Raw genomic sequence first — 21,544 nt, forward strand, 5'->3', positions numbered from 1 at the left:
ATTAAATCTGTTAATTAATTCCAAATGATACTAAATTGCTCCTATTTTATTTTATTTTTCTCGATAAACTTATAATGTTTGTAAATTTGGCTACACTGTAGCTACTGATGTTTCAGCATGGAAATGTAGAAATGTAAACAATTAGGTCTCTAGTGTTATTAGCTCTATGGTATTGTTATAGGTATATGCCTCCGGTGACGCCATCTATGTGGAAATCGACACGATTGGCAGATAGATTCAGCTCCGTCTGTCCTCAACGTTTGCCCGATATCAGTAACCGATCTGAGGCTCTATTGGAATATCCGAAAAATCGGTTACTCTTCTTAGAAAAAGTTTTACCGCTGTTAGCTAATCAAAGTGAAGACTGCCTTTACCTCAACCTCTACGTGCCCAGAACCGGTAAGCTTTAGATCAATAGTTTTTTGCTATTTGAAACTCAAATTCGGATATACTTGTTTCAGTACAGTTGATCATTGACTTTTATCATTTTTTTTTTTTGTTAAACTCCGTTTATATAAAAATTTTTTGAGACATACGGTACAGAAAACTTCGAAACACGACTACATTTTAATGTTTTCAGCCCTATCAGTTTTTATTTTGTTGAAAACATTAACAATTCACTTCTCACCTGTTATTTTTGTCGTATTATTTGCAATTCTTTTAAAATACATGGTACAAAAATCACATTTACAAGTTTAAAAACACTTTTATCTATTATTCTTAAAGAAAACATAATTTTTTTCGATTTTCCCTGTATAACAACATTACTTGATTTTTTAATAACGATGTATTATTGTAGAACTTTTTCTTATTTGTGGGACACGACTACAGCTTATTGTTGTCGGACTTAACACGCTTCGATCACGTGCTATTGAAGTGATTTATGTTTCGACTGTATTTACTATATTAAAATTAATAAAGAACGATCGGTTTTCGCAAAACAAACAATAAACCGCTTCCAACTTCATAACTCCTTCCTAAATTCCCTTTTCTTTTAACTGATTTTATACTTGTAAAACAACTCCATGGAAATTCGATAAAACGAAAAAGCATCGAAATTTTAACTTAGTAACGGCCTTCAGAAGCCCTAATAAAGTGATTAAAAATTCATCTACTTTCTGTTTTTTGCCTATATACTTATGCTGTTTGCTACTTTGAGTTGTCGAAGCGAAAAGCAATTAAGAAAGTTAGCCATAAACATCAGGAAAGTTCCGAAATCGGATTAGCTTCTTCTTTTCTATTTTTACGCGCCAAAGAAAAATAAGATGACCGCAAACTTTTTGGCAAACATCGATGATACTTTTTTAATTTATTGCAGATTCTCGAAATTTGTTTTCGAAACATCAAAACTAGGTTAAAGAAATTGAGAATTGACAGGAACCAAGTCGGATAAATTTTGCGAATGGTCAAATTTGTGTCTATTCGAGTTTACATTATTAGGTTATGCGTTGAACCGACTGTTAATTTTACTTACACGTATTTCTCTAAAACAGATTAAATATTGAATTTCTGTATCGTAATAATCGTCCAAGTGAACGCAAAAATTTAATCTGAACGTGTAACCTCGAACTAACACGTCACATTAAGATTCCAACCGTCCGCGATGTTGCCAGTTTTTCTTGTATATAAAAGAGACATTTTATGTATTTATTTGTATTATCTAGTTTATAAAGAATATGCTAAGATAGGCAACACACTTTACGAACTAGTAAATATTTAACATAAATAATAGTTTGTAGAACTGCATATTTGTTAATTATAGGATTTTTCCAGTAACGTGAGTTGAGACGTCAGCCATATTATCAAGGTGGACAAACAAAGGTTTTATTTAATTTGTGTATAGAAAATTCATTGTTTCGAGCCCTTTTTGATTAAAATGAGTATCTTTGACCAAAAAAATCGGAAATAAAGCACCAATATAACCACAATTTTAATGTAAATAATGCAATATTTGTTCCCCAAGACAATATGGCGGCATGTTGTGACGTCATCCCAAAATGACCTAATGCGTTACGTCAATTTGTTAAAAATAATTAATTTAATAGTTAGTTATAGTTAAATTACGCTGCCGCCATGACCAAAATTCTTACACATACTCTCTTTACAGACATTTTTTGGTTTTAAAAATTTTGTAGATTTATATAGGTAAGCTTATACTTGTTTGGAACATTGTGCTGGTAATGGAGAAGAAAAAGAAGAAGATAAGAAATAACGAGTCTGTGTCTTCAATTCCGTAGTGCATTGCAGTGTTTAATGCAACAGTCTGCAAGCAGTGCGGAAGTGAGGCTTCGGCTTGTAACAGCAAATTTCATAAACAGAAACCAACTGATCTGACGAGCAACCATCAAATATGACCGCCGTATATTGATGACCCGATATTTTATAAATATATAAACCATAAACCTTCTGAACGTGTGACGAAAAAAGAACAATTGAACTGAATAACTTTTAAAATAGTGGCTTTGTCAATAAATAAAAGAGAAGAAGATATATGAAATTTGATATTTGTCTATGATACTGGTTAGCTATCTATGAGCTATCTAACGAATTGTCAAAATCGGCAGGAAAATGGCGGCCGATGGGTAAACAAATGTTTTAGTCGCAAATTTCTATGTAATTTGTGAAATTATTCGTTGGGTTTTGAACCTCATTATTCCCATGTTTATTGCGCCGTCATTTTGTATAAGATTACCTGTTTTTTTAGATTATTTAAGAAACCTCTGACTAAAAAAGGACCTGCTGAATAACTTTTCAAACTATAACTTTATCAAACAATAAAAGAGAAGAAGAATAAAAAACTTTTGTATGATCCTATGTGCTAACATTTAAAATCTGCTTTTTAACTATTTATATTTTTTTTTCTAGCGACTGGCGGTGAAGAAACCAGTCTGTTGCCTTGTATAGTGTATGTCCATGGAGAAAGTTATGAATGGAGTAGTGGAAATATATACGACGGTACTCTTCTGGCATCTACAGGACGAGTCATTGTAGTTACAATCAATTTTAGACTTGGCGTACTAGGTATGTTTCAGGTTAGTAAAAATAAGAAGGTGGCACGTTACTTTTGTTTCAGGTTTTTTAAAAACTGGGGCGAAAAGTAGCGCCCAAGGAAATTTCGGTTTGATGGATTTGGTGGCGGGATTACATTGGTTAAGGGAAAACCTACCCGCTTTTGGAGGTGATCCACAGAAGGTGACGCTCATGGGCCATGGAACCGGAGCCGCTTTAGTAAATTTTATAGCTATATCTCCAGTTGCTAAAGGTAAGTAAATTTACCACCCTTTTTGATTGGTACAACTTTTGACTATTATTTTTTCTTACTATTCTTCATTACATAGCAAATGATATGGTATTAATGTTTTACTTCTAATTTACTCCATTTATTTATACACTAATACTAAACACTTCCATATTTGGTATATTTTTTTTTATCAGAATTACTTCATCGGGTGATATTATTAAGTGGATCAAGTCTGAGCCCGTGGGCATTACAAAAAGATCCTCTTTGGGTGAAGAGAAGTGTATCCCTTCATACAAGATGTTATGGAGATCTGTTAGAAGATGATTTGGCTCCATGTTTAAGACTACAACCTTTAAATCATTTACTTGATACGCGGTTAGACGTTCCACGGTTTCTTCCAGGTAAATCATTCAATAGAATATATTCGTGACCAATTTTATTAGTAAAATGATATAATATATTGCAAAGTTTTTACTCTCGTACCCTTTTTATGTTTGTTTGTAATAACTGACGGTATAACATAACCTTTATCACGATTTTGATTCGACAGGTTTCGCTCCATTTGTGGACGGTACAATTCTAGTAAATCCAACTGCAGTTCCGCCCACTATCGGAGCTCCAACCATCTCCACATCCCAAGGATACGAATTAGCCGATTTTCCGGACAGAGCTCTCTTATTCGGTCTCATTACAACCGAATCATATCTGGACCTCAACGCTCAAGATTTAGAATTCGGTTTCAACGAAACGAAAAGAGATAGAATTTTGAGAACGTACGTACGAAACGCTTACTATTATCACCTGAACGAAATTTTTTCCACTTTGAAGAACGAATATACCGATTGGGAGAAACCCTCGCAGAATCCCTTGAGCGTGAGGTGAGATCTAATTTTATGGTCGTTTTAAAGTTAATAACTTTATTTCCAGGGATGCCACGCTCGATGTACTCAGCGACGGACACACCGCAGCCCCTCTGATAAGGATAGGATATTTGCATAGTTCGAAAGGGGGGACGACGTTTTTTTTCCATTTCCAACACCACAATGGAGAACGAGACGTCCCGATGGTGAGTTTACTACGCGATATTTGTTGTAATAAATTCAGGTTGGTTTTGTTCAAACTGTTTTGTCTTTTAGAGATTCGGAAGCGTTCGAGGAGATGAGCTTCCTTACGCTTTGGGCTTCCCTCTGACCGGTGCTGGTTTCTATTCTCCTTACAATTACACAACTAATGATGCTGCCATATCAAAAGCGCTGATTCATTATATCAGTAATTTCGTTAAAAGCGGGTAAGCATTTTAACGAGCATCTATCCTTATAATAATGGGGTTTTTTGTATGGAAAATGATCCGAACCGAGTTAAAAATCGAGAAAAATAATGTGCGTTTTTCGTATATCTTACAGGAATCCGAATGGTGACCTACCGGATCAAAAGTCTTTAACCGATAAGCAGACATCAACCTTTCCATTTTGGGATACTTACGATACTATAAATCAATTTTATTTGGAGATTGGTGAGTCACATTTTTAGCTAAATTACCGGTTTTCACTAGAAAATATTAGATCTACTGCTATCTTCACCGAGAAAGTTTCTTCTAGGTCTGTTGTCGTGCTTCTGGTTTGTTTCTTGAAATTTAATGATCCAAATTTAATCTCTGGTCCTAGAACGTCATCTGCCAGTTCTTTAAAACAGATAAAACACGATATAAAGTGGTTTACAGTAAAAAATATTGGTTGGATTCTTTAATAGTCACTCATGATTCTTCTGGTTCTTCTTTCGTATTGTTTCGTGTAATTAGATGACCACTGGTGTATACTTTGGTTGGATTATCCCTTCAGATGTCTGAGATTTCGAAATATCAAACACAGAAAGTCAATGTTCAAATCTAGTTCTGTTAACTTCTAGTCTTCCGAATGGAAAACTATGATAATCCTGTCTCCACATCTTTTATAACTGGATTTGAGATTGATAATATTTTCAGGAAATCGTTTAGAGAAGAAAGACCACTACCGGGGTCACAAGATGTCCCTTTGGTTGAATTTGATACCGCAACTACATAGGCCCGGTGACGGTGACGACGTATCCATGAGACACCATCAGTTCCAAGAAGAAGACGACCAATATTATGACGGTATATCTTTTATATTCAAAATCAGAATTTCGACTCCGGTAATTGATGATTGATAAAAAATCTTTGGACAAGTTGTAGGTAATCATCATCTTTGAGATTCTGCTGAGGCTCTTTTTAATTCTGTCTGTTCTGTACAGTGGTAAGGAAAACGCAAAAAAACCCAATTTCATAAAAATTTTTAAGCCGCTTTCAACTTATTAGTTCATTGATCTAACAATTTCTGTCTTGTAATTTACTATTTTTCAAAAGACAGAAACCAAAATTTTTCGACTTTTATTTTTTGACCATGCCACTGGAATCCGATAGCAAAGCTGATTTCTCATCCCCGAAAACCCCTTATGCCAGATTTTTAGCCAAATCGCAGAACAAAATTTAACAATTCTCTCCCCCTCAGCCGGTCCTGATGAAATTTTCGAAATGAATTTTGACCAAAAGCTGGTTTTGGAACATTCCTATTGTCGGAGCCGTTTTCCTGACTGGATTTTCCACCCCCTCAACAATTTTCATTTGAAAATTTGTCCTTTAAAGATGGGAACATGAGCTGAGTTTTGAGGGTAAGATAATGCCGTAGAAAAAAAAAATAATAAAGTTGTTTCATAAAGGATAAAAAATGATGGAAAAATCTCGAGGGGGGAGGGGGTCGGACCCCCCAATAGAAAATTTTTGGCCATGTACCTGGTGGTAATTTGTAATATGCTTAAAACTTTCTGGAGACTTTGTAAATCACTACAAGAATTTTCTTAATTATTTTTGCATACATCAATGCAACTGTATTTTATTTTCAATAAAGGTTTCGTTCGACCGCAGCTCAAAGAAAAACCGACATATTTTTATCACGTCACAACAATGGCATCAACTATATCAACGGAGAATCCAGTTACCACGCTACTGCCGCCAAAATCTGATACAGCTCTTCAGGTAAATATATAATTAAATCACGAGAAGATTCGTATTATGAATATTTAATTCACAAATTATATTTTTCAGGCAACAACTACAGAATGCCCTCCAAATCAAACGATATATCTTCCGAGTCAAACAAAGACGTCTAACAATATATTAAGAAAGTTAGCTTCAAGTCATTATCAGAACTACACCACCGCCCTTACGATTACTATAGCCGTCGGTTGTTTCCTTTTATTACTCAACATTCTCATCTTCGCCGGCATCTATCATCAGAGAGACAGAGAAAAGAATAAGCAGAAAATCAAAGAGGCACAAAATGAATCCGGTAAGTAGCATTATCAAAAAATATATGAATAGATTTCATGTTGTGAGCGACCATAATAATATGAACATCCAATTCGACAGTCCTTAATCTAAAGTTTTGTTTAATTTTAAAATCAATAATACTTGATTGATGCATAACTTTCATTTGTTTTTTTTTTTTAAATTTGATATATTTGAAGTGAATTATGTTGTTTTGTGTCCTATGTTTTTTTTTTCAATTTAAAGTAACTTGTGATTCATTGTGAGAGTCATTCTTACAAAGAAGACAATTTTTTAAACATACCGTTCACTCGTATCACGATTTTCCTATATTAATGTCTTCATATTTTTTGTACATTCCGAAAAGTGTTTTATAAAAAAAAACAATTTCAATAAACCAAGAAATTAGTCAAACAAAAACATCTACAAATTTTTTTCACAATTTGAAGCTGTTTGACATTTAACGTCATATTGGATCAAAGATAAATATTTAGGTTATTCTTCTTTTCCCGTAATTTAACCTTTTTCCTTATAACTACACAGCAATACTCTTAGAGTCTTTCATAGTACTTACTAAATTAAGACACGACAAGGCCGATAAGCAAGAAGGGAGAGAAGAGAAACGTTGATTTTTGATAGTGAAATTTTACAATTACTATAAAATTGTTAATTTTTAGTGTGGTACATCAACTTTTTTACGTATTTTTTTTTCCACAATAGAAAAACGAATAGTACTTTTTGTTAATTTTACATATTTCTTATAACCTAATTTCCCGTAGAAAATTTATAGTCTCTTCGATAAATATATCACGTAATGCATATTTTTTTCAGGAAGCTGTAGTAGTTCGTCAGGAGAAGGCTACGACAAATCCTACGAAATACAACCCGCAAATACGAAATGTGGCAGACACAAATTTATGGATGATTGCAGCTATAATCAAAAACGTTTTATCGATACCCAAATAACAGAACTACCTATCCAAAATTTCAAATCCTCTCCGCCTCCAGCCAAAAGAATAGAAAACCTTCACCCCAGTTTCCATCCACCTGATGTTACCAGTACCAGTCAAGATGTACTTCTTGATAGAAACGATGAACATCCGTCTCCGGTTGTGGAGGTTCTACCGACAGCAAGTACAAACCAGGGGATCCTCAGGCCGCAAGGGGTTCCTGTTACACCGGGAACTATGAAAAAACGTGTTCAAATTCAAGAAATATCCGTTTGATCATTTATTTGTGCAATCGATCAGTATTTTTATAATTCGAGATAAAAATTCTTTTTTCTTACAAGATACTAGTTTTTTAATAATCTTTTTCTATTGAAACTGCTTTTTTTTGCTGTTTAGAAAGTCCTTTTATAGAGCAGCTCATTTTTGCTCAATTATAGTCAAGAATATAGAGCATAATACTTGATACTTGTATTCTATAATTTTTTTATATGAATAACTTCTCCGATCTCCCTCGTAAATCGAGTAACATACCTTCTGAACGATAATTTTTGTGTAAAAAACGTTGGAAAGTGACTAAAGAGAAAAATTGCGTTTCTTTTCACTATACAGAGTGTTTCTTTTGTCTTATATTCGCTGTCTACTACCTACTTTACTCATCTTCCAACTTTTTTAATCACCCCCGTAACTCAATTTAATTTTTTTCTCTTATATACGTCCTTTAAGAGTATTTTTTCGAATTATGAGCCTCCTATTAGTGATATTTTAGTCTATATATATTTTTTTATGCACGCATGTCGTGTCAGCAGAATCCTTCAGGTTTCAAAAAATCCAACAATTCTAAAACGATAATTTTCAAGTGAAAACGTTAAAAAATGATCCCAAAATGGAAATTTTCATTCTAATTTCCTTTATTTTTCACTATACAGGGTTCATACAGTTCATATGTTTCTTTGTTTTATATTCACTGTGTACCACTCACTTTACTCATCTTCCAACTTTTTTAATCACCCTCGTAATTCATTCTAAATTTTTACTCTCTTATATACATCGCTTAAGAGTATTTTTTTGAATTATGAGCCTCCTTTTAGCAATATTTTACTCTAATCAGTTTTTTTACACATCCATGTCAATCACAAGATTTTTTCAATTTTCAGAAAAATCCTACACTTCTGGAAGGAAATTTTTTGTTTAAAAACGTTAAAAAGTTTCTCAAGAAGAGACTTATTCATTCTTGTACGTTTATTTTCCACTATACAGGGTGATATATTCAATATATTCGCTATGTATCCATCTTTTTTAATTACCCTTGTAGCTAATTCCAAAAAAACCCCATAATTCTACCATAATCTTTTTTGTAAAAACTAGCGTTGTAACGTTAGAAGCTCCATGAGCAAAACTCATTTTACTATCACTTTTCTTTTTATAAATTATTTGTCGTTTATTCATGAACAACCAAAAGTATATCTTCTTCAAATACCCTCGTAGCTTTTTTAACACGTTAGTTACCGTGATAATTTTCAGGATTTGATTTAATAGAAAACAGAAAATTAAAAAAAAAGTTCTTATTAATATATGTAACAAAAGTCACTTCGGCGAAGTTATTTGACATAATTGGCAGTTAACGTGTTAAAACAATTAAAGAATGTTATTTGTGCCTAATTCTTTTCATGATACGTTTCATTTTTCACCTTCAGGTTTATTAGTATTCACAGGATTAAATTAAAAAAAAAAAACTAGTATTTTCAAAAAATATTTATAAAGATGCTGATTTAAAATTATTACCAAGTGAATTGATAAAAGACAATTTAATATATTCGTGTAAATATAAATTATATAAAAAAAAGTCTGTATTAATAATCCACGCATTTCATGGAAAAATTCTATATAGGGGACTAACAATATTTTTATATTAAATAAAATAATAAAATGTATAAAGTGTGTACGATAAAAAAAGTCAATAAGGCCTAAATCTGTAGTTAAAACCATAACATACAGATACACGACCATGTTGGACGTTGTTTTAAAATCGATAAACCAAATATAACAGTGGAAGATAAATCATCATATCAGGTAAGTAATAATAAATAGGAAGTAAAAATAATTAAATCACCACCACATGTTGAGAAATATTAGACTTAAAGGTACGTATCTAATTTTAATTAAAACATATAATCACAATCTCTAGAGACTGATTGTTTCGGAAAAGGAACTACAGGGAATTCCTTAACTTAATGGACTGATTAGGTTCAAAAAATCATCTACGAATATTTATATTCTCAACGGAAGTAGATGATTCCTTGCAATGGGAGACCGATCGAAAAGAAAGGTTAATAGTTGGATGAGATGATGGTGAATGGCTGAGAAGGTCATCAACGGTTTTGGAAATGAAGCTCAAAACCTCAAATTTGTAATAATGAAGCAAAATAAGAAAAAATTGATAGTTTTAGCAAACAAAAAGGTCTAGAAGTTGATAGTTGGATAAAAAGATGTTCACCAAGCTAAAGGACTGATCAGACCATCAACGGTTATGTAAACAAACCCCAAAACCTCAAATTTGTAATAATGAAGCAAAATAAGGCAAAAATTGATAGTTTTAGAAAAAAAGGTCTAGAAGGTGGTTGGAAGAAGACCAAAGAGATAATTAGATAGAAAAAAGTTGATAGTTGGATAAGAAGGTGTTCACCAAGCTAAAGGACTGATCAGACCATCAACGGTTATGTACATAAACCTCAAATTTGTAATAATGAAACAAAATAAGGAAAAAAATGGTTGTTTTAAGAAACAAAAAGGTTTAGAAAGTGCTTAAAAGAAGACCTAAAGGGATGGTTTTAAGAAAGCCCAAAGAGAACTCACACCGACCAGTTTATATGAGACTATTCGAAGTAGTTGGAGTATCCGTTGGGAAATTACCATGCGTCCACATTATAAGATTATGTTCGGGCATTTGAGATGCTTGAAAATGATCTGTTAATAACATCTGTGAAAAATTAACGTGTCTCTGATAAGATTCGTTTTCTTGTTGCGTATCCCCACAAATACGATTCAAATCTACAAAATAAAAAATCATGTATAAAGAAAATTTTTGCCGTTATCAATAAACTGACCTTTAAGAATAGCCGAAGCCCATAATTGAACGTGTACATCGGGTATTTTGCTTGCCAATTGCATAGCAGGCGTTACCATGTTCATACTTTCCCTGCTATTACCCAAAGATAAAAATATATGACCTAGAAGAACCAAAGAACATGACGTTAATCTATTTAAGTCTTCGGCGTTGGCCATTTTCAACGTCTCCCTGAGGTATCTCCTTAAATAAATATTACACTGAGAAAAAATGTTCGTCAATAATCGAAATACTTACTTTGCTTCATTATATCTACCTTGAAAGAAAGCTTGTAAGCCTTGTACGTAATAAGCTGCTGCTCTTAAGCTGTGAGAATGCGAAGGAAGACTTTCCGGATTAATTCTATCATGTAAAGCGTTAAAATCTGCTTCTCTTTTACCCCTTAAATAAACAATAGCCAAATTGAGATTAGCGAATGTCCAAAGTTCTCTTTCTCTAGACGTCTAAAACAGTTTTTTGTGATTATAAAAAATATAAAGGGGCTTTTCACCCATCGAAAGTACAAGATTGCAAACTCACGTTTAAGGCAGCTATAAATTGAGCTTCCGCTGCTTCCATACAATTCATACTCATAGAATATAATCCTAATAAAGTATGTAGTTGAGGTCCGTGAGTTTCTAATAGACGGGGACTTTGTTTGCATAATGCAGCCGCTGATGATATTTCTTGTAGAGCTTGCGTTTTATTACCCATTACTAAACGACACATTATTATATGTTCCAATAACATTAATTGGAATACTGATAGAATCGGTTTATTATCTACAACTATAAAACAGTAACAGATATATACAGTCCCATATTAACACGTTAAATGCCGTTTTAATAACTGTACATTAGGCAGTCAACGTGTTAAACAAGGTTTTATGAAGAAAAAAGTTATAAAATTTGAAAATTAGTGATAATTTTTCTTGATAGTGAACTTTTTGTAATAATTTCCAAGAAAACGTTTTAAATTTCTTTAGTTTCTCATTTTTGGACTCCAACAAAACCAATATATGTACATCCTAGTACTCAAATAACAAAAAAAAAAAGGATTTTATGCTAAAGAAAATCATAAAATTATAAAATTACTCATAAAAGTGAATTTTACTTACTTTTCAATTTTTCAATCTGCATTAAAGCCTTATCAGTATATTTTTGGGCTTTTTCCATATAACCGGCCTGCATACTATGCATAACGGTGACTAAATAAACCAGAACGTACAAATGTTCTTTCGGCATCCATAAAAACATATCACCCGCACTTGGACCCATAAAAACTAAAACAACATTCAAAATGTACTAAAAAAATTCAAGAACATCATCAAACTACATATTCCCGCTTAAAACAAAGAACGATACCTGGGCAAAATCAGATCAAGAAAATCCAACAACCTTCGCAGACATCTTCAGCAAACCTGAACAAACCCCAAACAATAGAGAAAAACACTTCCTCGACACACCATACTCAATGAGTTCACCAATTAAAAAATTTTCTCCAAAAGAAATAAAAACTGATAAATATCCATAAAGTACCAGGATTCGATAAAATCACCAGTTAAATATTTAATCAACTGCCAAAAAAAAATATTTGTCCTACTACAGATAATCAACATCATCCATCATTAAGTCATTCAATCTCTTAGATCCCTTTATTGGGGTGGATTATACACCCCTTGCTGGTTGTTGTGGGGCTGTTCAAAAACCAAAAAATTCAGTTAAAATTAAACTGCAGCATTCGTAACGCACCCTTGGTTTGTAAGCAATAAAAAATCCATAAAGACTTGAAAATACCAACAGTAAAAGAGTATCAAAAACGAACCAGTTATCAAAATGAAGAATTCAACCTGCTAAATGAACCTGTACACAAAAAATTGAAGTGGAAACAACCTTTGATTAGTGAATCAGTCCCCATAATCCTCCTTGGTTATATCCTGCCAGTTTATAGCTTCTACTCTGCTTAGGTCATCTTCCTCCTCTTTCAACAATTTTGTCCTAGTCCTATAAATATGAAATAAAAGTTTCTGAGAGTCATCAGTGGACAACTCCTCCCTCAAAACATCTATGATCATATTTACCTATTGCTATGAGTAGTAAAGTAGCTTTAAATAAAAAAATTTGAAAACTCACCATCATCGGAAGCCATAATAGTTTGTATACTCTGTTGGAGCTGCTTTAAACACGGTTTAACACTTTTAACTTGACCAGCCATTAGATAATGACATACTTGTAAAACAAGAAAATATACTTTAACATATTCTTTTTGATAAACAGCTCCCGTCCACGTCTCAATTAAATGTCCGGCTTGGTTTAAAACTTGTTGCACTTCTTGCAATTTTTTATCAATTAATAATAACTGAGAATTAAAAAAATTGATATAAACTTTTCTATAAATACATAAAATACTTACCATTCCTTTACTTAACAAAAATAATACTCTTGTATAAGAAGCATTTGAAATATGAGCATAATCTACACCAACACCTAATAAACTACTTGCGAGGGTATAATCTTTCTCAGTTGCATGAATTTGCTATAAATTATAGTTATCGTAATATTATACATTAATTAAAATCTATTAAAATTACGTACCGCTAGTTGGAATATCAATCTACAATGCCAATACACATTATGTTGTGATAACTCAATAGCTTTCCTTAAAATTGGTTTCGATAGGGATATTTGTTCTTGCTGTTCGTATAATTCAGCTAAAACGCTGGCGGCTTCAAACTTCACGTCATCAAACGAATTAATTGACTGAGATAATAACCACTGAAAAGAAAAAAATATATGATTATTTTATAAGCATGAAAATGTATTTGTACTCACGGCCTGTTCTAAATGATTCTTAGCTAAATCGATATTTTTGGTGTGTGTTAATAAAATATTACCGAGTTGTAGGTGAGTTCTTGCTTCAACTCTTTGCGGCGGTTTAAAATTAAAAACAGCTTGTAAACATTGAATACAACATTTGATCATTGGAGGACTGGATGTCCTGAAATATTCGGCTAAACCTAATAGAGAAAGATACCAAGCGTCCTGAGACGAAGCCATTTTTTATTCTTAAATAGTTTCAATTTTATTCACACCATATTTTTCGATTACCATTCACCGCTTCTGTTTGTTTATTTTATATGCTCATTACTAAGCTTGACATTGGTATTGACAAATGACTTTGGCGTTTTAATGTTATGGTGCAGTCACATGAGGATGATATTAACGCTATTATCAAAAATCTTTATGCTATTGGAGTGGTATTCGTATCTATAATAGATAATAAACCATGAATTTCCAGTTAAATGCTTAAGTTATATATTTAGTAATGAAAATTGATTTACTAATATATATATTTTTCTAAAAAATTACAATTTTAATTATGTTGTTTTAGGGAATAGCACTGATTGGCTGTTTCTATTACGCTTAATTTATGACGATATCTGAATCCTTCTTATATGACTACACACTTAACTACGTTTTGTTGCAATTGATACCAACCATAAGTATATTCTTAATTTTAATTAATGAAAAATATAAAATTTTGTAAAAATAATTCGAAAAGCTTTTCTTTCAAATTTTAGTCATCATATTTTTGTCATATATGACATTTGTGCATATATCTAGGGAAATTGTCATTTTTTGTTTGTCAATACAACCTGATTAAGCATGTCAATATTTACTTTGATTTAAATGAAAAATTATAAACAAATATTTCATAATATTAAATGGAAATTCCAGAATCAAACGAAATGGTGACCGAAGAAATAGATTTTCGTAAAGACAAATACCCCTTTTGTATCGTTTGGACTCCGATACCTTTATTAACGTGGCTATTTCCATTCATAGGGCATATGGGTATAGCTATGTCTTCAGGTGTTATAAGAGACTTTGCAGGACCATATTATGTGTCTGAAGATAATATGGCATTCGGAAGACCCACAAAATACTGGCAACTTCGATATTCCTTAGCCAGAGGAGGTATTAGGTACTGTATAATCGACATTTACACTTATTTAGAAGAGTTTACCACATTTTATTTTAGATTAAAATCTACTATTTAATGAATAAATTAACAATTTCTCTTCCAGTGGATGGGATAGTGGAGTTACTGAAGCTTCAGAAATATACAAAACTAGAATGCATAATTTATGTTGTGACAACTGCCATTCCCATGTAGCAACTGCTCTAAATTTAATGCAGTATAATAAATCTACCAGTTGGAATATGGTGAAATTGGCGATTTTAATGTTATTATATAGTAAGTACGTTTCATTTACAGGTTTCTTAAAAACCTGGCTGCCATTTGTATTTATTGTAATTGTTAGTTTAACAATTTTCCTTACTGTTAGATAAATGTGTTATTAGGTTTGAAAATAACAATTTTTCTGTTGTTCCTTATTTAATGAGATTAAATTTAGCTCAAAAAATAGATAAATATACATAAAGTATGATGTAAGATATTGGTTGTCTTATTTATTTGAATTAATTCAACTACCTCATCTATTTAATGTATTTATTCATTTATATTGAAAAGTGTATAAAATTATAATTAATAAAAAAATGTTTACAAATCTTGTTTTATTTTAAAAAAATTAATAATGTAATTTGGATTTCACAAATTTAGGGAGTTAAAGAGTTTTATAAACATTTCGTAACTATCGTGGTCCCCTCGTTTTTTGATTCCAGAAAACCGAAAAATCCAATTTCAATAAACATTTATTCGCATTCCCTGTTTTTTTTAGACAAATTTATTGAAATCAGACAGAAACATAGACTAAGTTAGTAAGGACTAGCGAAAGTTGAGTTCCTAATAAATAGTGTTAACATTTATACTTTAAGGAGAGTTAAGTTTCAAGAACTTTGTGAAATTATTAAATAGTTTTTTCTACAAGTTTCAATAAACAAAATCGCTTATTTGAGTTGTTCAAACATTTTTTATCTACAAAATTTTGACGAGAATGATTTTTCTTAGTGTAGAATTTGTTCGGCTGTCTTCGGAAATTTGTTATGCCGCCAATCACACCGCTCCTTCCTCTAATTCTTTATTCATTTTTTATTTGACGTTAAATAAACTTAACCTCACTTTCTATTTAAACTACGAAAACAACTACAAACTTTTAAATTAATACTACTGAATATTTATTACAAGTATTGTAAATGAGTGCAGATACCATAGAAAACTTTTATGGAGTATATTTATTATACTGTTTGAATATTAAGTACAAAGGTAGGACTTACATAGGGTATACAGTAGATCCCAATCGTAGGATTAAGCAACACAATAAGGGAAAACAATTTGGAGGCGCATGGAAAACTAGTAATAAAGGACCATGGTATAATCTATTATATTTTTTCGTATGAGTAATTAATTTTTTTTTCGTTAGGTCTATGGTATTAATAATACATGGATTTCCAAATGACATATCAGCACTTCGGGTATCAGTTTTCACGTTATATTAATATATAAATTGTATTGAAATAGATTTTGTAGTTTGAATGGGCCTGGCAACATCCTCATGTATCTAGGAGGTTAAAACATGTAAGTAAAAAGAAAAAAACTGAAAAAACGTTTGACTTTTGTATAAGAGTTTTATCGGAAATGCTACAAGTGGGACCATGGTGTAGACTACCACTTTGTATCCGATGGTTAAATCAAGATTTCATCACTGATTTCCCAGTAAGTGATTTAAACTATAATTTATATGTATACAAATATACAGATTTCCATTTAGGTGTGTTCATTACCTCCACTTCATATGCCGATATGTAATGGTTCAGTAGTGAGTAAAAAAGTGACAAAACCAACTTTAACTGATAATAAATCAAATATTATCCAAACCTGTGATGTGTGTGGCGAAAAAATTATTACGCAAGCAATTAAATGTGTTAATTACAACTGTGATCTAACAGCTCATTTACTTTGTTTATCTAACAGTTTTTTAAAGCCCGGAGAATACATTCCTATTGAAGGACGATGTCTGAAATGTGAGAATATTTATTTATGGGGTGATTATGTACGAAAATACAAGGGATGTTACAATAATATGAATCTAAGTATCAGTATTCAGGATGCTAATGAATTATACATGTCAGACTCAGAATGATTGTATTATTTCTGCACATATTTTATTAATAAATAATTTTTATATCTATCAAAGTTTTCATTTAAAAAACCAGATTTAGTATTACCCTTTATTTCAAATGATTATGTTAAAGGTGTTGGGATCAAACTATTGTAGATTGTTTTGGTTTTATAGCGCGTATACTTAGAAGATATTTCATACAAGACACTACATCGCATTGAACTGCTTCCAAAATTTAGTAAAATCCTCCAAAAGGAGGCTATTTTTGGGGGGTTTTGTGTCCCACTTCCAAAGGTGTTAGTATCACTTCTTGGGGTAGTTAGGTCTTGATGAAATGAATCTGCAGTTGTCCTTCGAGAAGCCTAGTGTGATATCATAAGATCCGCCACCAATTTAATATAGTTTCTGGTCATCAAGAGAAGTTCCTCAGATGATATGGATTGTCATATGCTTAGCGACTCCATCTGATTCTTTAGCTATCCGTTTAGTTTTTTATTGATGTGGCATCTCACGAGGCTACAGTAGGGTTTGGATGCCAGTCTGGGGGCTTCTTTGTTTGTACAGTTTTTGATCACCAAACAAGCGATGGGTTTGAAAGTGTTTGGTATAACCACTACACCATCTTAAGCTTTAGTCCCCATGTGTATATGATATTTCCAAGCAAGAGTTGTTTTAATGGGGTTGCTGTTTATCAACCCAATTTTAACTTATGTTTAGTATTGTTTGCATCCGGGGGAAGATTGTGCATCAAACTATAATGTTTCAAGAGATTAGTTTCGAATCTGAAATTCTAAAAACCGTATTTACGACTAAATCATCATTAAAATTTGTGTATTTGGAACAAGGATAATTAAAAACAGACAATAAATAAATAAAACAAATTTTTATTAGAGATATTAGTATTATTAATAAAAATAAACAAAAAGGTTTTATAAACGTTATCAACAATTAACAGATTGAACTACTAAGTATATATATAATAAGTTGAATAAACTATCACCATATAATTAAAAAAAAAAACTTACTCGGGAATTCGAGAACGTAAAATTTGCAAATTTTGCATTAAAAAGCTGGAAAACTTTAAAGACCAATTTAATATATGTTTTCAATATTCTTATGCTTCCTTTTAAAAGAATTATTGAATTCTTAATTGTTAAATACACTTATCTCTTAAGAGTTATATCTAAAATTGTATATATATATATATATCGGAAGTAACGCGATTTCCAGCCTTTTAAGCTGTTAAAAATTATCATATCAACACTTTGACTAAAACTTTACACTCATAACCTTTTTTCATTATCCTAGAAAACTTTAAACAATAAATTTGGTTTTTTATTTATACACAAATGTTTTAATATCCACTTCTCAATATCTATTATTTATTTACTAGAATAGAGGTTAGTTACTCTTCTTTTTTAATTAAACTCGATACCTATGATCACGTTTTTAAACGACACAACCAGTCGTCTTATTGTATTGGATTTACATTAAAATTATTATTAGTAGCATTTTATTTAAATTTTTTTACCAATATATAAGCGCTCGAAATTCAATTCATTTGAAATAAAATATTTGTTCACCACGACAATATAGCCGACGTTTCAATTCACTTTACTTGAATCACCTATTGAATTTAAGTTGGCAATACTGATTCGATGACAGCTAGTTTTCTTGACATATGATAAATTTGTTAAAATTGTAAACAGTGCTCAGTTTCTAATAAGAATTCAAAAAGGATGCTATTTAACGTATAACCATAAAAGAACATGTTTATTAGTTTATTTACTATTAGTTTGTGGCTATTTTCATATTTATAGCTTTATTAAAGGCTGTGTCGTTACTAAATCTAGTAACTTTTTAGTGCTGTTATTCTAGTTTCGTGAAATTCACCTTCTGCATGGATATGGAGGGGAAAATAAGCTTAGACATTATGAGGCAGGTGTCTCAAAATGATTATATTTTCACAAAAATTATGTTAAAATAGGCCTCAAGAGCTAGATATAAATTCATTGCTGATATGATTGAATTTTGGAATACTACATTTGATATGCTCAAAACATTTGTATATAGATAAAAATCCACTAAAATTAATAGAAAAAAAAACAAGAGTAAATAATTTTTTCTTCGTAGATTACACGATCGTACAAAATACATAATTGTCTTTTTTCTTATTTATAAATCATTTAAAGCATTTTTTTGGGCATGCGCCAAGTCGTTATTTTAATACCCGCCATAAAATTTACAATTTGTCAACTCGTGATCGTGGTTGTCATGAAGATTAGATAACTAATGATGTGCAATTATGCATTATGCAGCCATACTTTTACTGAGCAGCATCAAAGAATTCCGCCACTTTTTTTGTAATACTACTAATGTCATTTTAACTTGTGAGTTGTATCATGTACTGGGACTACCTTTTCGTTTACCTGAAATAACTCCGTTCCGAGTTGGCGCATCTTTATCTTAACGGATTAAAAATCGTCACAAGTTGTAGGGCATCCATTTGTTTTTAAGTACAAGATGTAAAAAAACTAAGTTTTATCTAAATTATTCTAACTAAACTGTATGGACAACAATATAATACTAATTCAAAGTTGATTCAAAGGATAACTCAGGATAACAATGAATTTGTTTCCAATTTCCGCTTACCCAAGACCCAACTGACGCGTCTAAGTTAGCACAAAGTGTTAAGACATCAAGCATTATTTATAAATGAAACAAAATTCCAAAAATTTGTTCAAAACTAGTCGAGATTAAGCCTGGAAAAGATGTACTAGAAACTTTCCAAAATAAAAATCAATCAATTATGGTACAGATAGTGGCATTCTTAAAATTTTGCTCTGTGGGAGAAGTCTACGGAACCTCCGGGGTATAGAATACCCTCCAATGTAGTAGAAGGTCCATTTTTATAAAAGATGGTTGTCACTTGCAAGATATAAATTATTTGATTTTTGGAAAATGGCACAGAAAATCTGAATTATATAATTATTTCAAGTTTAAATAAGGGGGTATTAAAGTTGATGAAACAATAAAATGTTTCGCTTTGAAGAAAAACACTAAAACGACTCTTAGGAAATAATAAACTAACATAGAGTAGTAGGATAAATTTTTTATTTCGTTACTTCCAATTCCATACTATTGTTATTCCTTCATGTTTTAATGTAAATAATTGTTGAACATAATTTTAAATTCCCTAAAAAGACACCTCCACAACCACCCTGGCTCATTGAACATGAATCCGGCATTGCAATCAATATTTTAATCGGGTTGAATAAAAATTTTGTACACTGAGAATGTAAAATTTTCAAAACAAGATTTGGTTACCACAAGAAATATTTGTTATAATCATGAAACTATGTTCAAAAAACGTATAATTGACATATTTTGTTATATACGATTCATCCTTTGGCCCAACTGCACTTCTTATACATTTCGAAAATAAAATATAAGTTTTATTGTCATATGAACAGCCTTAAAATTCTAATACTCACCACGAATAAATATATTACATCTATAATTGTGAATTATTGTCATATTATGTAATTTGTGCATATTAGACTATTATAATGCAAATATTAAGACCTATATTTATATATATGTGAAGATTCAATTGAATTTTATTGTCGTTTACTCACCAATAATTGTTTACTTATACAATTCTATAATAATAACAACAACCCAAGAAAAAGAATAGCTTGAAATAGAAAGATATCTTTGAAGTTGTAGATTTGTAAATTAAAACGAATATAAACGTGAAAATTTTCAATACTCGTTTTAGGTTAGGCGCAAGTACATTATGTTAAATTTTTTAAAAAAATATATAGAATGTTCATAGAAAAAAATATAGAACCTTGAAAATGCTGAATATCCACACTACAAATTATAAAAATACACTTTTTTCATCACTAAAACTCATTTTAATTATTAAGACCACTGTTTCTGATTTTATGACAGAAAGACATGTTTTACATCGTTGCCACGCTGTAATATTTCTCCAGTTTTCGACAAAAAATGTCGTATATACTAATCAACTGATATGGAACAAGACTAAAAATTTCAATTAGAATAATAATTATCTACTAATAGATAAATTTTATTATTCATTTATATTCGATGATAAAAAATATCTATACAATACAAACGATAGATACAATCAATTTACCGTTATTGAGAATAATAAATCTGGCAACCTTGAAGATGGATGTCATTACTGCCAACGTTTACAATGTAATTGTCTCTTATACATTAATATTGATTTCGTTTACACTTTTATTATTAAGATTTTGTTCTGTGGTCATAATTGTCACTAAGAATGTTTGTATTGCAAACAATACAAAATATTCAGTACACAGCTTGTGAAATAGATGACGCCACTTATTGAATGTTGAATATTTATATGAAATTCGAAAAAATATATGGAAAATTCAACATCTTCGTTAGAATTAAAAAGAATTCAGTTATTATTGTCGAAATTACATGTATATTCACGTATTCCTTAAGATTACATTTGTTGTATAAAACGTCTGTTTAACCTAATTATTGTCATATGTTACAGAAGAAAGCACATTTCACTCACAATATTAAAAATATTTGACAAAATTAGTTGAAACACAAAAAAAATTATTGTACATTGTGCATAATAAAAATTACTGGTGTTATTCTCTCGATTTTGATGAAATAACTTGCTTTGAAGGTATTTTTTTCCAAAATCAATATTTTTGGAGATATTTAGTGGAATTGTTATAACTTTGAGGGATTATATTCTCTAATCAAGCTTTGGCAGCAAAATCGGTGTTAATCTCTTTGGAATTTCATTCAAAAATAG

General features: G+C 31.1%; 4 protein-coding genes across 5 annotated transcripts in view; 3 read left to right on the forward strand and 1 right to left on the reverse strand.

Annotated features, from left to right (window-relative positions):
* LOC130448605 (neuroligin-1-like) overlaps positions 1-9,281 on the forward strand; it is a 29,058-nt gene extending 19,777 nt beyond the window's left edge. For both annotated transcript variants that reach the window (XM_056786034.1, XM_056786035.1), the window contains 12 exons: positions 182-399; positions 2,866-3,021; positions 3,074-3,262; positions 3,436-3,642; positions 3,792-4,119; positions 4,169-4,307; positions 4,378-4,529; positions 4,645-4,754; positions 5,223-5,372; positions 6,163-6,290; positions 6,360-6,603; positions 7,413-9,281. In XM_056786034.1, coding sequence (XP_056642012.1) covers positions 182-399; positions 2,866-3,021; positions 3,074-3,262; positions 3,436-3,642; positions 3,792-4,119; positions 4,169-4,307; positions 4,378-4,529; positions 4,645-4,754; positions 5,223-5,372; positions 6,163-6,290; positions 6,360-6,603; positions 7,413-7,807 — 2,416 coding nt within the window. In that variant the 3' untranslated portion in view covers positions 7,808-9,281. The remainder of the gene's footprint in view (positions 1-181; positions 400-2,865; positions 3,022-3,073; positions 3,263-3,435; positions 3,643-3,791; positions 4,120-4,168; positions 4,308-4,377; positions 4,530-4,644; positions 4,755-5,222; positions 5,373-6,162; positions 6,291-6,359; positions 6,604-7,412) is intronic.
* Positions 9,269-13,803, reverse strand: LOC130448606 (MAU2 chromatid cohesion factor homolog). The gene is made up of 9 exons (XM_056786036.1): positions 13,466-13,803; positions 13,229-13,408; positions 13,047-13,169; positions 12,767-12,992; positions 11,752-11,916; positions 11,175-11,422; positions 10,893-11,098; positions 10,636-10,838; positions 9,269-10,579 (listed from the first exon to the last, which is right to left on the reverse strand). The coding sequence occupies exons 1-9, from the start codon at positions 13,688-13,690 to the stop codon at positions 10,395-10,397; spliced, it is 1,761 nt and encodes a 586-aa protein (XP_056642014.1). The 5' UTR covers positions 13,691-13,803; the 3' UTR covers positions 9,269-10,394.
* A 336-nt stretch (positions 13,804-14,139) lies between these two features.
* LOC130448725 (transmembrane protein 222) lies at positions 14,140-15,204 on the forward strand. Its single transcript, XM_056786216.1, has 2 exons — positions 14,140-14,618; positions 14,722-15,204. The coding sequence occupies exons 1-2, from the start codon at positions 14,359-14,361 to the stop codon at positions 14,984-14,986; spliced, it is 525 nt and encodes a 174-aa protein (XP_056642194.1). The 5' UTR covers positions 14,140-14,358; the 3' UTR covers positions 14,987-15,204.
* Positions 15,205-15,602: 398 nt separating this feature from the next.
* On the forward strand, positions 15,603-16,785 carry LOC130448719 (structure-specific endonuclease subunit slx1). The gene is made up of 4 exons (XM_056786205.1): positions 15,603-15,966; positions 16,018-16,069; positions 16,125-16,310; positions 16,366-16,785. The coding sequence occupies exons 1-4, from the start codon at positions 15,791-15,793 to the stop codon at positions 16,735-16,737; spliced, it is 786 nt and encodes a 261-aa protein (XP_056642183.1). The 5' UTR covers positions 15,603-15,790; the 3' UTR covers positions 16,738-16,785.
* The last annotated feature ends 4,759 nt before the right edge of the window (positions 16,786-21,544 follow it).

This window comes from Diorhabda sublineata, chromosome 9 (genome assembly GCF_026230105.1).
Source record: "Diorhabda sublineata isolate icDioSubl1.1 chromosome 9, icDioSubl1.1, whole genome shotgun sequence".
NCBI classification, from domain to species: domain Eukaryota; kingdom Metazoa; phylum Arthropoda; class Insecta; order Coleoptera; family Chrysomelidae; genus Diorhabda; species Diorhabda sublineata.